The sequence below is a fragment of the Elephantulus edwardii genome, unplaced genomic scaffold (genome assembly GCF_000299155.1).
Source record: "Elephantulus edwardii isolate Elephantulus edwardi_28Jun2011 unplaced genomic scaffold, EleEdw1.0 scaffold00017, whole genome shotgun sequence".
Lineage (NCBI taxonomy): Eukaryota > Metazoa > Chordata > Mammalia > Macroscelidea > Macroscelididae > Elephantulus > Elephantulus edwardii.
In genome coordinates, this window is record NW_006399767.1 from 1,178,038 (window position 1) to 1,194,987 (window position 16,950).

At 38.6% G+C, this 16,950-nt stretch overlaps 1 protein-coding gene across 1 annotated transcript in view; it reads left to right on the forward strand.

Annotated features, from left to right (window-relative positions):
* PKHD1 (polycystic kidney and hepatic disease 1 (autosomal recessive)) overlaps positions 1–16,950 on the forward strand; it is an 866,042-nt gene that overhangs the window by 790,483 nt on the left and 58,609 nt on the right. The window contains exon 59 of the mRNA XM_006882114.1: positions 1,519–2,536. Coding sequence (XP_006882176.1) covers positions 1,519–2,536 — 1,018 coding nt within the window. The remainder of the gene's footprint in view (positions 1–1,518; positions 2,537–16,950) is intronic.

A 16,950-nucleotide genomic window follows, 5' to 3' on the forward strand; every position in this document is an offset into this window, starting at 1 on the left:
CCTGACAGCAGACTTTCCCTATGAAATATGTCTTTTAATTTCCTGGCTGCTCATGCCAAGTGTTGATTGTAGAGCCAAGCAAATGAATCTGTGAACACTCTCAATCTCTTCATCATCTATCATGATGCTACCAGTTGACCCAGTGGTAAGAATATTTGTTTTCTTGATATTGAGCTTCAATACATATTGAAGGCTACAGTCCTTAATCTTCTGTATCAAGCGATTCAGGTCCTCCTCAGTTTCAGTAAGCAGGCTTGTGTCATATACTTTTGTAAACTCTCTGGTCGAGGTTATCTATTATAGATCTTTTGTTATTGTTAAGATGTTGTTACTGTTATGTGCCGTTGAGTCAACTGTGATTCATAACCACCATTAGAGCAACAGATTGGAGCCTTGCCCTGTCCTGAAGCATCCTCGTCACAATTTCCACCCCACTTGAACCCATTGATGCAGTCACTATGTCGAACTGTCTTGTTGTCGGATCCTCTTCTCTTTCTCTGACCCTTCCTCTTTTTCCAGGATGATGTCTGTTGCCAATGTCTTTCCCCAAGTGATTTCATGTTCAAAGTGTTAAATGAAGTCTCACTATTCTTGCCTCTAAGGAGCAGCTTGGTTGTTCTTCCTCTAAGAGAGATTTGTTTGTTCCTTTCGAAGTTCATGAACTATTCAGTATTTTCAAAACAATACTCTTCAAAGGGATGAATTCTTCTGTTTTCCTTATTCAGTGTCCAAGATTCAGATGTATATTGAAAATACCATGACTTGGATAAGGCACACCTTAGACTGTAAACTACCATCCCCACTCTTTAAGACTTTGGAGAGCTTTAGAGCACATTTTCCAAACACAACATACTCTTTGGTTTCTTGAGTGCTGCTACTGTGGATGCTGATTGTGGATTGAAGTCAAATTAAATCTTCAACAACCTCAATTTTTTTTCTTCATCCATCATAAAGTTGCCAATTGGTCCAGTGGTGACAATTTTTGTTTTCTTGGTGGTGAGATATAATCCATATTTAAGGCTATAGTCTTTGATCTTCTTCAATACATGCTTCCCACCAGTAACTGGATCTCATTGCCGTTGTTTTTTTCTTATTTCTTTTACACAATCAACTGTTTTCACAATTAGCTCCTATGCATATTATTAACTTATAAGTAACATGTTTTATATAACACATACATTCAAAATATATTTAAAATGGCTGTAAAATCTGACCATTCAAATTCACCAATAACTCTGCAAGGGAAAGATATGGAAATCTGCTTCTGTAAAGGTTCCAGCCACAGAAGCTCCGTGGAGTTCTACTCTGTACTATCCGTTTTAGGCCATCTTCAATACGTAAGTATAAACTTTATGTATTTTAAGAACACAGGTTATAGCCTCTTTATCTTTCCAGTATCTAGCCTATTTTAGGTGTCCGATGCATAGTTTATGAAGTGATGCCTAGAGTGGCTGGTTATAAATTATCTTGGGGAAATTGTAGCTAGTATTAAAATTGTCCTTTTCCTTTATTTTGTAGGTACCTTTAGAGAAGAACAGAAATGCACCTACCGATCGCTTATGCAAGGCTTTATCTGCAAACAGACTGACCATGTGGTGCTCATTCTGGACAGTACGGATACCGGCTGGGTGATGAATAAGTTATATCCACTTGTATCTGTGACTGGTGGCTTTGTGGATACCTTCAGTAGTGGGAATGCTCATAGTATCTGTTCCACATCAGGATGGGTATCTACTTTCTATTCTGTTTTACCCACAAGGCAAATCACCAAAGTCTGTTTTGTGGGACAGACACCTCAAGTCTTGAGATTTTTTCTTTTGGGAGAGGAAAGTACCTCCAAGCTTCTGCTAGCTATATTCTACCATGAGCTCCAGAGACCTCATGTTTTCATAAGAGATAGTTTCATTCCACCTACTCTGCTTCAATCAGCTTCTTCACTCTTAGATAAGTCTAGTGGTACCAACCTCTTCAACATCATGGATAACCTCTTGTATATTGTTATTCAAGGAAAGGAACTTATTGAAATACGTTCAGGTGTTTCCATGCATTTGGCTTTCACTGTAATAGTTCCAGTCTTCAAAAAAGGCTGGGACACAGTGATTCTTCAAAGACTAACTGGCTTCTTAAAAGTTGGCCAAGAGCAAATCAGAATTATTCATGAGATGTCTGGTAATGAAGGAACCATTGGGGCCATTGCTGACAACAAGGCAAAAAGACGACGCAATTGCCCAAATGTGGCTTGTTCTCCTCGTTACAGAAGAGTTGGTCAACGTAGACCTCTCATGATAGAGATGAGCTCTGAAAGTGCACTACCACCAACTACTGTAGAGACCATTTCAAAAGTGCTGGTCATTGAAATTGGTGATTTGCCCACAGTAAAGAACACTGAATTATTTCCAGCCCTATCAAGTGTCAAATTACAGGATTTGGCTCATCAGATTATTATTGCTCAACAAACTGGAGTGCTAGAGGATGTCCTGAATATTACTCTTGGGACCTTGATGGTAACTAAGCCAAAGGGAATACTTGGCTATGGGTAAGTATTAATCATAAACACTTAAATGAGGCCAGATTCCTTGCACCAATATTATAATTGCCAATCTACTTAGATTGAATCACAAAATTGCTTTATTTCTTCAGGATCAAAATTTAAGTCATTGCACAGATTTAAATTATTTTTAAAACTCTTGATCAAAATTCACATTCTTCATAATTATTCTATTTCACAGGATGTTGGATAAGTCATATATTGAGCCTTTGGATGAAAACTATATTGCTGTTGTATGTGCCGTAGAGTTAGAACAGACTCATAGCTGGTGTTCTGGCAGGTTTTCAGAGGGAGTTAGTTACACGGGAGAGTGCCTATCCTTCTCCTATGCAGCAGCTGGTGGCCTCGAACCGCATGCTTTTGGGATTGCAGCACAGCTTCTTGCCATATAGAAGACATTTTTGTAAACCAACTTGATCATTCATTCATTTAGTTTCTTTAGGAATGAATTTTAAATGTGAATGGAAAAAGTGTGTGAAACACAATGTTGTTGTTATGAACCATTAAGTTGGAACTGACCCACAGCTGACATTCCAGTGGGTTTTCAGAGGCAGTTAATTACACGGGAGGAGATGTCTCTTTCTCTCAAGGAGCAGCTGATGGACTTGAACTTTGGGATCACAGTTTCTTACTGTTAGGCCTGCAGAGTTCCTAAAGCACAATGTACCTGAATGACGCACAATATACTTGAATGAAATACAATGTATATGAATTTAGTATTACAAAAAGAAGAAAGACTAGAGTCTGGGAAAGATCTTAAGATCTTAAGAAACAAAATAGCATCTATCAGAATAACAAACAAAACACTTACCAAAATATTTAATCAGAATATCATCTGAACAGAGATTGTGAGGTTGGTACAGGGTTGAGGAAGTTTTTATTTCAAACGGAGGAGTTTGCTTCTCAGTAGTTTGGAGGAGTCCCTGACAGCACACTGTCACAGTACATCTCCTGATTGCTGGGACTACCTTTATCAATTATGATTCTAAGTTAGATGAAGTAGTTCACAATTTCAATATTTTGTCCATCTATCACAATGTTGTCTATTATTCCAGAGGTGAGGATTTTTGTTTTCTTTATGTTGAGATGCAATCCGTATGGAAGGCTGTAGTGTTTGACTTTCTGGGGTAAGTGCTTCAAGTCTTCTTCACTTTCAGCAAACAAAGTTGTGTCACCCACATAACGAAGATTATTAATGAGTCTTCCTCCAATCCTTCACAGAAACTAGTTCTCAAAGAATTTGCTCAGCATACAGATTGGATTGGTATAAAGAAAGGATTCAACAGTGACACACACCACGCAGTTTCCCTTTGCTCTGTTCATACAATCACCTCTTTGAATGTGGGTTGCATAGAAGCACAATCAAATGTTCTGGATTCCAATTCTTTTCAATGTTAGCCATAATTTGTTATGATCTACACATTCAAATGCCTTTGCATAATGAATAAATCACAAATATCTTCTGCTATTCTTTGCTTTCAACCAGGATCCATCTGACATCAGCAATGATATCCCTGGTGCCACAGTCTTTTCTAAATCCAGTTTGAACATCTGAAGTTGTCTGTCTCTTCAGCTCTATCTGTTTTTCAGTTATTTTCAGCAGTATCTTGCTCTTATTTGATATTAATGATATCGTTCAATAGTTTCCACATCCTGTTGGATTGCCTTTCTTGGGAATAAAAATGAATATTGATCTCTTCCAATCAGTTAGCCAGGTAGTTGTTCTCGAAATTTCCTAGCATACACTGGTAAGCATGTTCAGGGCTGCACATGTCATTTGAATCATGTGACTTGTTAAACCAGCTATTTGTGGGGCCTTATTTTTTGCCAATGCCCTAAGTGCAGCATGAATTATTTTTATTACCATTGGCTTTTAATCATATAGTACCTGTTGCAGATCAAGGGTAAAGTATTTTTATAATTATTAATAATGAGACAGACAGCCAGGAATGAGATAAAGCAGAGAGTAACAACAGAAGGCCAGCAGTTCTCAAATGAAGCTTGGATCTGAGCTTCCCTGTATCTTTATTGAAAATTATCAGGAAGCAAATCACAGAGAATTCAATGCAAATGAAGCCAAGCTCTTTCTATTGAAAACCTTCTCCTTGACTCAGGAGGGAGGGGTCAGCAAATGCAAGAATAGGGTAAACCCTTAAGGATTGCCTCAGTGCCTCAGGGTGAACTCTAGCTTGTACCTCACCTTCACCACATCCTGATAGCATTCCATTTATTACAAATATTTAGTATTGGCTTCCCATAGGTACCTCCTGAAATATTTCAGTGTTAGCCATTTTTTTTTTCTTGGTTCAGTGACTCTTTGTACTCCATGCCTCTTCTTTTGATACTTTCTAGAAAATTCAAGATTTTGCTCATAATATCCCAGGGCCCTGACCCTTCAACACAAGCCCTAGCCCTCTGACTTTTGCCAGACCTTGCTTAGAGCTCCTGGGTTTAGTGCAAATAAGTGGCAGCAACTGCATCAATTTGTTGTTGTTGTTGTTGTGAAGTGCCATCAAGTTGTAGACGACTCATGGTGACCCTATGAATGAAAGACCTCAATACTTGTATAACTTTGGTCATTTCTCCATGTTCATAGAGTTTCTGGAGGCAGACTATTTTGGAAGTGGATGCCACTCCTGCTTCCAAGCTTGTTTTAATTGGAAATCTCCATTAAACACTGCCCCCATGGATAACCATTATCACATTTGACATATCAATGTTTAGCATCACAACTGCATCACTAGGGCCCCATAAAAAAAGTGAAATGGAAGGGGGGAAAATACTATAACTTGTATAGGTTAAAAGTATTGAAAACCAGAAAAGTCCATTAAAATGCTCCCATTTTTATTAACTCTGTGCAGCTCAGTCTGCATTTTTTTGAACTTGATTGTCCTTTCTTTGTCTACGTGCCCTTCCAATCCTAATGGCAATTCTGTACTATTGTATTAAATCAATGTCTGCTTCTACAAAGATTCACAACCTGGGAACCCTATGGGGAGCATCTATTCTGTCCTCAGGTTTACTGCAGGCTCAATCTGAATGGGAATCTGCTGGATGGCAATAAGTAGATGACACGTAGATTATGATTCTTATGTTGCTTAAATAAGTCATGTTGTTGTTGTTGTGTGCTGTTGAGATGGAACAAACTCATGGTAACTCTGAGCAGGCTTTCAGAGGCAGTAAATTGCATGGAAGGAGATTGGCCATCTTCTGGGAAGCACCTGGTGGATTCAACCACATTTCTTCAGGCTGACAGCACAGCTTCTTGCCCCCTAGGCCAGAAGAACACCTTATTTTCAAGATGTACTTTAAGCCAACTCTATCCTACTTGTTATGTATTAGTGAGGACCCAAGAAAAAAAGGAACTGAAAATCTACAAATCTCTTCAGACTTTGGCTCAAATATAACTAATGAAATTTTGCAATGTATTGGGAAAGTATTATCAAGCAGATTAGTCATAAATAAAAAGCCACCAATGTCTTAAATAAGAAGTTCTGGTGGTGTGGTGGTAAGAAGCTGTTCAAAACTACCAGCCGCTTCTCAGGAGAAGAATGGACAGTCTCCTTTCATGCGATTAACTGCCTCTGAAAAACCCACTAGAGGGTCAGCTATGGGTCGGTTCCTACTGGAAGACCCACAACAACAACAACAACAACAACAACAACAACAACAACAACAACAACGTCTTAAATGGTTATTCTCTGGCTCCATGAGAACAAAAGCCACTCGATTTTATTTAAGTAAGGCATAGAATCCTCTACTTATATATGTATATATACTGTTTCAAATCTGCAATTGTGACAGTATATAGTTTATTTTGCTGTTTTAGTAGAAACTTGATTTTTGCTTTCATCAATATCCTATCTTCTTTTCACTCATCCACCTTTCCCCCTACCCCATTCATCTCCATACTACAAAAGAAACTTCTGAAGTCTCTAAATAGTATTCAATCTTGCACAATAAAATAAATTTTACAAAGAAGTTTAACTACTGCCATATAAAGCTGGCTGTGGTCAGCTAAATAAACATCTTAAAAGGTCTGAAAAGACCTAAAAGACATCCTAAAGGTGTTTTGACCTAATTCTTAGAACTTTTATTATGTCAGTAATTACATTATCATGTGCGGCATCCATCTTCTTTAAAACAAAAAGAATATTCTGGATTATACAAGTAGATTTAGACTAATCACCCCCCCCAAAAAAATGGTGACCCCTCTCCTGTGTGCCAGAAAAGGAAATTAAAAAATATTCTGTTTGAGAAAAAGTCAAGACTTTGACAATGAAAAGGCATATAGGCAGAATGAGTAGGAAGTAGATAGTGACTGACAGACAGCAAGAAAATAAAAATCTCCCTTCTACAACTATAAGGGTATGAGTTCAACAACTTGTATAAATCTGAAAGTATCTTCTTGCTGAGAGTCTCCAGATAAATACTGAACACAGCCAAGCCTGTCCAGACTTGGATGGAAACTAGGAGATAAGTTTGTAATATATTAACTTACTGATGGCAAAGAATATTGGATGTATCATGGACTGTTTGGAAGAACTGCAAGCAGAGTGCTTCATAGAAGCAAGGATGGTGAGACTTTGTCCCTCACACTTAAGGCATTTTATCTGGAAGCAACAGCCCTGGGAGATGGGTGCCATACTTGGCAAGTCAGAGGGTTAAGGAAAGAGACAAAGACGCTTAATGAGATTGATTAACATAGTCACTGTAGTAATGGTCTTAAACACAACAGAGATCTTGAAGGTAGCCCGGAATTAAGCAGGATTTCCTGCTGCTGTAACTGGGACTGCTATGAGTAGGAGACAAGTAACAGGCACATAAGAATACCACCTTTATGTTATGTAGCCATACAAAAGAAATGTACTAATTCCTCACAAAGCCCTTTGTTTATGGCATGGCTATGGACCCACAGACATTTACAAGCCCTAAATCAGCTCTAAGGAATCAGGCTTAAATCACTGAACGTGTCACATGTTACTGTGGGGGTGTAGAACTGTGTATGCACAGGTGAATGTGTGCATACACATCACAATAGTGGATTTAAAGATGTTTTAGTTTATGTAAGGAGTAACCTGCCTTGGAATAGAGAAGAAAAGCTAGGAAAACAGTGGATGAAGCACGTCTATTGACATTCAGCCCTAACGTAGTTTTTCCTCTTCTGCAACCTTTCCCCAGACACCTGTGTTCTAGGAAACAGTGCTTTGGAATAGGCAAAGGCAGAATCTTTCTGTTAGTACAGGAGAATGACTGCTCTTTTCAAGATAGGCTACAAACTGGTAAGAAGGTCATTCTGAAGAAGATTCTTGTGTCACCAGCTTCTCTCTTTCCTCCCCCATGACAATACTATTAATTAATGGCTTTGCATTAAAGACTACTTGAATACATAAACAGTCCTGGTAGCTGAATGGTTAGGTGCTCCACTGTAGACTAATAGATCATTGGTTTGAAAACATTAATTACTCCCAAGAAGGTATGTCTTGGAGGTCTGATCCCTTAAAAAGAATGGGCAAAAAAATTCTATGAAACAGTTATACCTCTCTTACTGGGTTGCTATGAGTCTAATTGATTTGACAGAACCACCACCACAATATAATTTTGCAAAGATTTTGTTGCATAAGGTAGATAGCAAAATCCATACCATTTCTGTAGATGACTTTGTGGGAGAATTAGAGAGTTTTGCCTAAGTTTACATACATTTATTTTTTTTTTATTTTATCACTAGCATTTTTAAAAACACTTCAGCTTTTAAATTTAAAAAAATACCAACAAATTATATATCTGCTTTATTAAATGGGTAATAATGTAGACCATCCACATATTTATTGATAATTCATTGTCATAATTATAACTATTATTTATTTCATAGCTCTGTTCCTGCAGTGATGCCCTTGGGAACTATTTTTCTTGAACTAAATGGCCCCAGGCCACTAAGCCCTTGTTTGGCACTTTATATTTTTTCTGCTCTTTTTCCTGTGAACAGGATGTTGATTATAATCTGCCACTGTTATTGACATATCTACATCTAGAACTGCACACATATGTAGCTCTAATTTCAAAATTTATCTTTTCCTAGAACCAAATAAAACCAAATAATTTAAAATTTAAAAGTACATATGGTAAGCTCCTAAATAGGATAAAGATTCAAATGGATAAATTTCAATGCCTTTATTATTCCTCACACATTAGTTGAAAAGCTATTTTCTATGTGAAAATCTAGAGATTTAAAAATTAATAGGCAGACAAAGCAGATATCAACTAAATTAATCAATATGGTTATGTTGTTTTCATGTCATTATCCTAAATTAATACAAAGAAAAATTCATTCAACATAATCTACATAACATTTAACCTAGTTTTGTACCAAATTAATAAGGGTTCTTCTGGATAGATTTTTCTTGTTTTTGAAAAATTTCTTTCACAAATATATTTTAATCTCTATATTATGTATTATGCAGTCAAGGCTGCAACTGACTATTATATCTCTTAGAGAGCTTAAGCTTAGTACCTAGTACTATGTACCTAGTACCACAGTACTTAGTATTAATTGCTATTTTGTTTGGGATTTGTTTGTTTGTGTTGTGGTGGTTTACTTTTTGTGCCATTGAGTAGGTTCTAATGGTAGTGCTTGTTGCTATTTTGTTTGTGGTTTGTGTTTTGTTTTGCTTTGATTTAGTTTTGTGCCATTGAGTAGGTTCTAATGGTAGTGTACAGTAGAAAGAGACATCACTCCATCGGGTGCCAACCTCACAATCACCATCTCTATATCTGAGCTCATTCTTGCCCCTACTGTTTCAGTCCATTTTATTGACTCTCTCTCTCTTTATCTGTGATGCTCTTCTTCCCTAAGCATTATGTCTTTCTTCAGGGCCTGGTCTTTCCTGATAACATATCCATGGAAAAGTATATACCATTAAACCCTTTGTTGCATATAGTGCTCTCTCTAAAATATTGAAGAGCATTGATGTCAGTTTGAAAACTAAGGTGCATCTAATTCAGGCCATGGACTTCTCAATTGCCTGTTCCTCATCAGAAAGCTGGACAATAAATAAGGACGACAGAGGAACTGATGCTGGGCTATATGAAGAGGAATGTGGCATCAGGATTGGTGGAAGAATCATCAACAACCTGCATTATGCAGATGACACAACCCTGCTTGCTGAAACTGAGGAGGACCTGAGGCGCTTACTGAGGAAGATCAAGGACTACAGCCTCCTATATGGACTGAAGCTAAACGTCAAGAAAACAAAGATTCTAACCACTGGGCCAATTGGCAGTATCTGCATGGATGGTGAAGAGATTGAGATAGTTAACAGTTTTAATTTACTTGGCTCCACAGTCAACACTCTTGGTAACAGCAACCAGGAAATCAGGAGACGAATTGCATTGGGAAAGTCAGCTGTGAGGGACCTCTCAAGAGTACTGAAGAGCAACGATGTCAGGCTGGAGACTAAGGGGCGCCTGATCCGGGCTATAGTCTTCGCAATTATGTGCTGTGCATCAGAGAGTTGGACAGTGAATAGGGTTGATAGAAAGAGGATTGATGCCTTTGAGCTGTGGTGCTGGAGAAGAGTGTTAAATATACCATGGACTGCTAGGAGAACAAACAGGTTTGTCCTGGAGAGGGTGAAGCCAGAGTGTTCCCTGGAGTCAAGGATTCTGAAGCTTCATCTGACATATTTTGGGCATGTTGCAAGGAGAGGGACATCATGTTAGGCAGAGTGGAGGGGCGGTGAAGGAGAGGAAGACCTTTGGTGAGATGGATCGATTCTGTGACTGGAGCGGTGGGAATAAGTGTGTTTGAGATGGCTAGGTTGGCACAGGATAGAACAGCATTTAGAGCTCTTGTACACAGGGTCGCTATGAGTTGCAAGCGACTTGATGGCACATAACAACAACAAAAAGGAACTGATACTTTTGAGCTGTGGTGCTAGAGGAGAGTACTGAGTATCCAGTGAGCTATCAGAAGAGCTGAACAGGTATTTCCTGAAAGGAGTGCAGCCAGAGTGCTCCTTGGAGGCAGGGATGATGAAGTGTGGCCTTTCATATTTTGGACATGTAGCTAGATGAGGCTATTCCTTAGAAAAGGACATCATGCTTGAAAAAATGGAGGGTCAGTGAAGTAGAGGAAGACATGCCCACCTCATGCTGCCAATGAGATGGATTGGCACAGTGACTTCAGTAATGAGGTCTCATGTCTCAGAGATGTCAGCATGGCAAAGGATAGGACAGGTTTTAGGGTAACTGTTTATAGGGTTGTTATGAGTCGTACCAGACTTGATAAAACCTAACAAGTACTTCTTCCTGCATTAAGTCTCCATCAGAAGGCTTTTCCTTTCCTGGCTAGACTATAATTGCTGCTGTAATCCACAGACAGGGAATTTTGAGTATTTGTATATGATCTAAAAAATGATACTCACAGTTCCCTTTCTCCTAAATAAAATAGTCATAATACATAATATAGAGATTAAAATATATTCTAAAACAGCCTTTTAATGATTTAAAAGTTAGATTTACCAAACAGGTTCTTGTTTCTCAAATTTTTTGCTAGGTGCTATGTCATGCCAGTCTATGCTTTTATCTATTCCTGATGCATTGCAACCTATACACTGGATTTCAATAGAAAATGAGGAATGAATTCCAAGGAATTAATTACAGAAGTTTAATAAAAATTATTAAAGCACAGCTGTGAGCTGTGTACATCTTGAAATGTACACTTAACTTGTAGTTGGCAAGCCAAGATAGCAGTGGTATTCTAGAGTTAGTGTGTTAAGAGAGTTGAAGTGTCTATTGAATCCTGGTGCCATGTAATATTGTAATTAGGTGTATTGTGTGCTTGTGGGGTACCAGGCTAAGAATCATAGTACAATAGTTTCATAAGGGACCCATCCTATGATTAGACATTGTTTCTCTCTTGAATTCACAGCTCTCAGGGCATCTGATTAAGTTTAAGAAGGGTCATATGGGCCAAACTTAGAAGAAAAAAACTGAAACACTGTTGTCAGTTGTCCACTGACTCTTGGCTAGTACCCTGGATGAGGTTTCTGAGGTTATGCCTCTTAACAGAAGAAGACAGCTTTATCTTTCTCTAAGAGTAGCTAGTGGGTTGGGATTCCTATTAGTAGCCTGACATTTAACCTTACACACCAACATTTAAATAGTATGTGCCAAGTCAGAAAGTTATTAGTTTTCTTCCTAACAATAAAGAAAAGCTATTCTGGAGAAAAAGATCATGATATTATATTTATCTTTGAATACTTTACAATGTGCTAAACAAATGCTTTTTCTAAAGTAGAAGAGCTAACAGATATGCCTGAAACTGAATTAATATAAGATCTTAACTTTTCTTCCACTAGGGTGCAGGGTCTTTCAGGTACTTTTTTTTTTCAAATACTCATTTGCTTACAAAGTTCATAAAGGTTCCCCTCGTGCACATACAGGCTAATCTGTCTTTTTTGCCCTATTTAAAGTACGGGAAGGAGTGAAGGGAAGGACATGCTGAGAGAAATGGACAATTAGAAACCAGGTGTATGACAATTAGTATTCTTAAAAAGGGGTGAGGAGCAGGGACGATAGTGTGCATGAACAGACTAATAATAAAAATAATAAAAGAAAATATTAAAAACACTAAAGAAGGAAGTAATAATTCTGTGGTGGAATTCTTACCTACAGGAAACCTGAGTTTGATTCCCAGTCAGTGCACCTCAAATGCAGCCCCAAACTCTGTCAGCCAAGGCTCCTGTATTGTTATGCACAGAATTCAGTGGAACTTCTACATTAAGACAGTATGGGAGGGAAGGTAGGGGGGAAGGACTAATAAGAGTGATGGTATGCTTTTGAACATCAGTGTCTAATGAGTTATAGTCATAACTAGGAAGCATTCTGGCCCCACACCCCATGCATAAGGTATGAGCTTGGGATGTCACCAGGAGTTGATGCAAAGGTACCTAAAACAATGAGCCTATTTAAAATTATAGAGTGAAAATGCTCAGGATACCCTAAAACATTTCATCAAGACTTTAAGCTCATTTCCAGAAACCTAAGTTTTGAGGCGGGGGGGGGGGGAAGGTAAAAAGACTTAGGGAGCAATCACTAATCTCTAAGTCTATCCCTCAGTCAGCTATGGAAAACCAACAAGCTTCATTTGTTTACCTGGTTTGACCTTAAAATACAAAGCCTTCCCCCCACCCACAAATGTAAATCTGACAGATGAGAGAACAAGAGTTCAAATGGAAAGGAGTGATCTCTGAACTGTGAAATATCTTGTATTCTCTTCATCTTTCTTTTTTCAACCTGCAGTTAAGAATTAAAAAAAAAAATTCTTCCACATACCTGGCTGAGTACTGGAAACTGTTAAGTAGTGGTTAAAACTGAGAGCCTCAGAGGGAACTTTCCTCCCCATTTTTAAAGTTTGGCTGTAGGTCCTCCTGCCTGCAGGCTACAGTCACATTAGCAGTTGGAAATTGGATAAGGACAGCACAATGACAAATCCAGGTTGCTTGCAATAAGTTGCTAATCCCTTTGCTTTAATATCGGAGCAGCGTGTAATGATGTTTGGACATCACTCCAGTTTACTGACGACCCCACTGGGGCCAGCAATAGAACCTTACAACTGTCTAACAAGGTGTCAGGTGACTCCCGTCGTCACAGCAACGGACCCTGGAATCTAATCTTCCCTCCATCCCTTCTAGCACCCAATAACGCCTAGATTATATAAGTGGCCCATCATTGCTTGGTAACTTGAATCAATTAACGTTAATTCGCACAATGCTATGATGTATTGTGATCACTTTCATTTCAGGGAAGGGGGAGAAATTGCTATAAGTCACCTAAAATGAGGTTGTCTGTGGTGCTGAGGTATTAATTGGGTGTCCATATTAAATGCAAAAGGAGCCCCATCATGAAAGGAAAGTGGATGAGTGACTCTCTTGGCTGCTATTGACCTATCAGAAGAAGACAGTGCCCTTTTCCTTTGCTTTTATCTATTACAGTTTTCCCTATTGCGTGTCAAGTTGATGTATTATAAAAAATTCATTTGGTGACCTTTCACCCCCTTAGCAGATTAAACAATTTCACTTCGATGGCATCATTAACAGGACCCTGCATTTAATGATGATTTCTCTAAAAGGCCACGGAGATTCGATTTTAAGCTAACAGATTTATTGCACTATTATAACATATCGTAAAAAACTGTACCACCTACGGTCAGGTTTTAGGATAGAAAGTGCTTAAGAGTTTATGTGAAGCTTAAAGTGGTATTACCTTGGGATATGCTGTAGCAGCAAGTCTCTGACCTCCGGTGAGATGCTGTTTACATTTAATAAGAGCTGTTTGCTCACAATAAACTTTAAAGTGTGTCAGGAAGGGCTTTTCCAGCAGTTGGTTCCCATCCCTGGGTCGCTAGACACCAAGGTACTTGCGTTACGCTCCTTGATATTCTTTTTCCCCCCAGACTCTTTACCCAGACTGTTTGCCTGCATCTCATGTCAGCATTTGAGGAATAACTTAAGATAGAATTAGGATCTGTTAACAATGTTAGAACTTTCCAGTACGCTAGGTCCCATACAATAGGATAGAATTAATAGCATGGGTTTTAAAAAATCTGATTCAGATTGTTTCCTTAAAGAAGGGAAATGCCCCCATCAAATTGTACAACTCTATGATTAATCCCCTCTCCCCCTGCACATCCTCATCCCTCTGCTTCCACCCTCTCCCACCCCTCTTGGATCCTTACACTCATTCTACAATAATGGTTTTATACAGTATATATATATCTCCTTGTGGACTGAGTTAGTTCACTCAGCATAAAGCTCTCCAGTGTATAAATTTGATGGGGTTGGGTGAGGGAAATTGAAAGAATTTGTTCTTAAAAATAACGTATTCAAATTTTGTAAATAAACTAATAAAAAATTTTAAAAAAACATTAAAAAAGGGGACTGCATCTTGCATACTTAGACTAAGTGAAAGAATAGACTAGATTTGTCTAAGCAGTGTTGAATTTCTAGTGAATGGTCCTCGTGTAGAGCCTAGGTCCTTAACTGGTAGATGACCAAAGGTAGTCTGTTGGACAGCCTGTCCCGATTCTGCTCACATTCCCAGAGTTTTCAAAGGAAGAGGAAAATCACTTTCTATAGAAGCAGCTATATTTTTTAATCCTCTGCATTTGCTTTTATGGGTTTTCTTATATTTAAGGACTGTTTGTCACCTTTATATAGAATATGCCTTCCATAGTAAACAGTTTCTTCTTTCTCCATTGCTAAGGGGGAAAAAAGTTCAGAGCAGAGTGTAGTTGACTCATAAACATTTAATTTAGTTGGCTACTTTTTTAAAAAAATCAGTCATATCCTAGGTTATGTTGAGGGTTAGTTACCTAGGAGTTATATTGTTATAAGGTTATATTGTTGTTTTTGTTATGTGCAGTTGAGTCATCTGCAGCTCATAGCAACTTTGTGTACAACAGCCCTAAACCCTGCTCTATCCTGTGCCAATTTTATTGCCTCTGACACACCTATCCCCCTTATCCCAGTCACCGAGTCAACTCACCTCATTGATGGTCTTCCTCTCCTGCACTGTCCCTCCACCCTCCCAAGCATGATATCCCTCTCCAGGGACTGACATGTCAGATGACGCTTCAGAATCCTTGCCTCCAAAAGCAGCCTGGCTTTACCCTCCCCAGGACGAACTTGTTTCTTCTCCTAGCAATCCAGGGCATATTCAATACTCTTCTCCAGCACCACAGCTCAAAGGTATCAATTCTTCTATCATCCCTAGTAATTGTCCAGCTACCTGATGCATAACAAGTAATTGCAAAAACTATGACCTGGATTAGGTACACCGTAGTCTCTTAGACTGACATCATTGCTCTTCAGTACTTTGACGAGGTCTCTGACAACAGACTTTCCCAAGGCAATTCATCTTTTAATTTCCTGGCTGCTGATACCAAGAGTGTTAATTGTAGAACCAAGCAAACTCAAGCTGTTAACAATCTCAATCTCTTCACCATTTATCATGATGCTGCCAATCGGCCCAGTGGTGACAATCTTTGTTTTCCTGATGTTGAGCTTCAATCCATTTTGAAGGAGGCTGCAGTCTTTGACCATCGGCAGCAAGCACTTCAGGTCTTCCTCAGTTTCTGCAAGTAGGATTATGTCTTCTGTGTAATGCAAGTTGTTGATGAGTCTACCTCCAATTCTGATGCCACATTTCTCCTCATAGAGCTCAGCCTCCTAGATAAATTGTTCCACATATAGCTTGAAAAAATATAGCTAGGACACAATATTGGTGCACACCCTTCCCAATTTTAAACCATACAGTGTTTCCTTGCTCTGTTCTGATGACTACCTCCTGGTCCAAGTTTAGGTTTCGCATAAGCACAATCAAGTGTTCTGGAATTGTCATTCTTCTCAGAGTCAGCACAGTTTGTTGTGATCTACACAGGTAAATGCCTTTGCATAATCAATGAAACACATATAGACATTCCTCTGATACTCTCTGATTTCTCTGATCCATCTGACATTAGTTATAATATCCCTAATACCATGACCCCTTCTAAACCCAGCCTGCTCTTCTGGCAGTTCTCTGCTGTTCCAGTCATTTTTGGATAATCATAGGCAGACTCTTGCTTGCATGTGATGTCAGTGATTACTATTTGATAATTTCCACATTCTGTCAGATCACCTTTCTTAGGCTATGTTAGTTAAAAAAAAAATAAATAATCAAAGTTACCACTCTAGAGTCTGAACAGAGTCACGGCTGACTCTTCAGTGGATTTTCTGAATCTGTAAATTGTATGGGAAGAGATTTCCCATCTTTGTCCCGTGGAGTCGCCAGAGAGCCACCATATTTGGATTAGTGGGGCAAACCCACCAGAGCTTTGAGTGAAGATATACATAATTAAACACATAGTCACTCACATTTTTACACAAACAGTACAATAACATTGATGACATACTTCCTATTGTGTCACATTCTAATTGTCCCTACCTATATTCCTTCGTCACTATTTCCTTAGGCTCTAATGCCTTGAAGTTTTCATTTGTGCTTTAGATTATTGTTTGTTTAAATATATAGATGATGATCTGTTAGAGTGAAAAACAATATTATTCAAAATGGGTGACCTTGTAGGACATTATGCTGAGTGAAATATCTCAGTCATAAAAGGACAGGTGCTGCATGGTGCCATTGTTGTAGAATGGGACTAATATCAAGGTTGGAGTTAGACTGAGAAAAATTGGATAAATTATGTATACTGCATTGAAACAGATGTGGGAGAGAACTGTTTGAAAGTGATATATGCTATATTGGGTATTATGGTTATGACAGGAGTCCAGACTGAAGGTGGAGTGAACTCGGGGCAGGAGAGGGGGATTGTACACCAGTGAAGGAATTTTTCTTTTTTT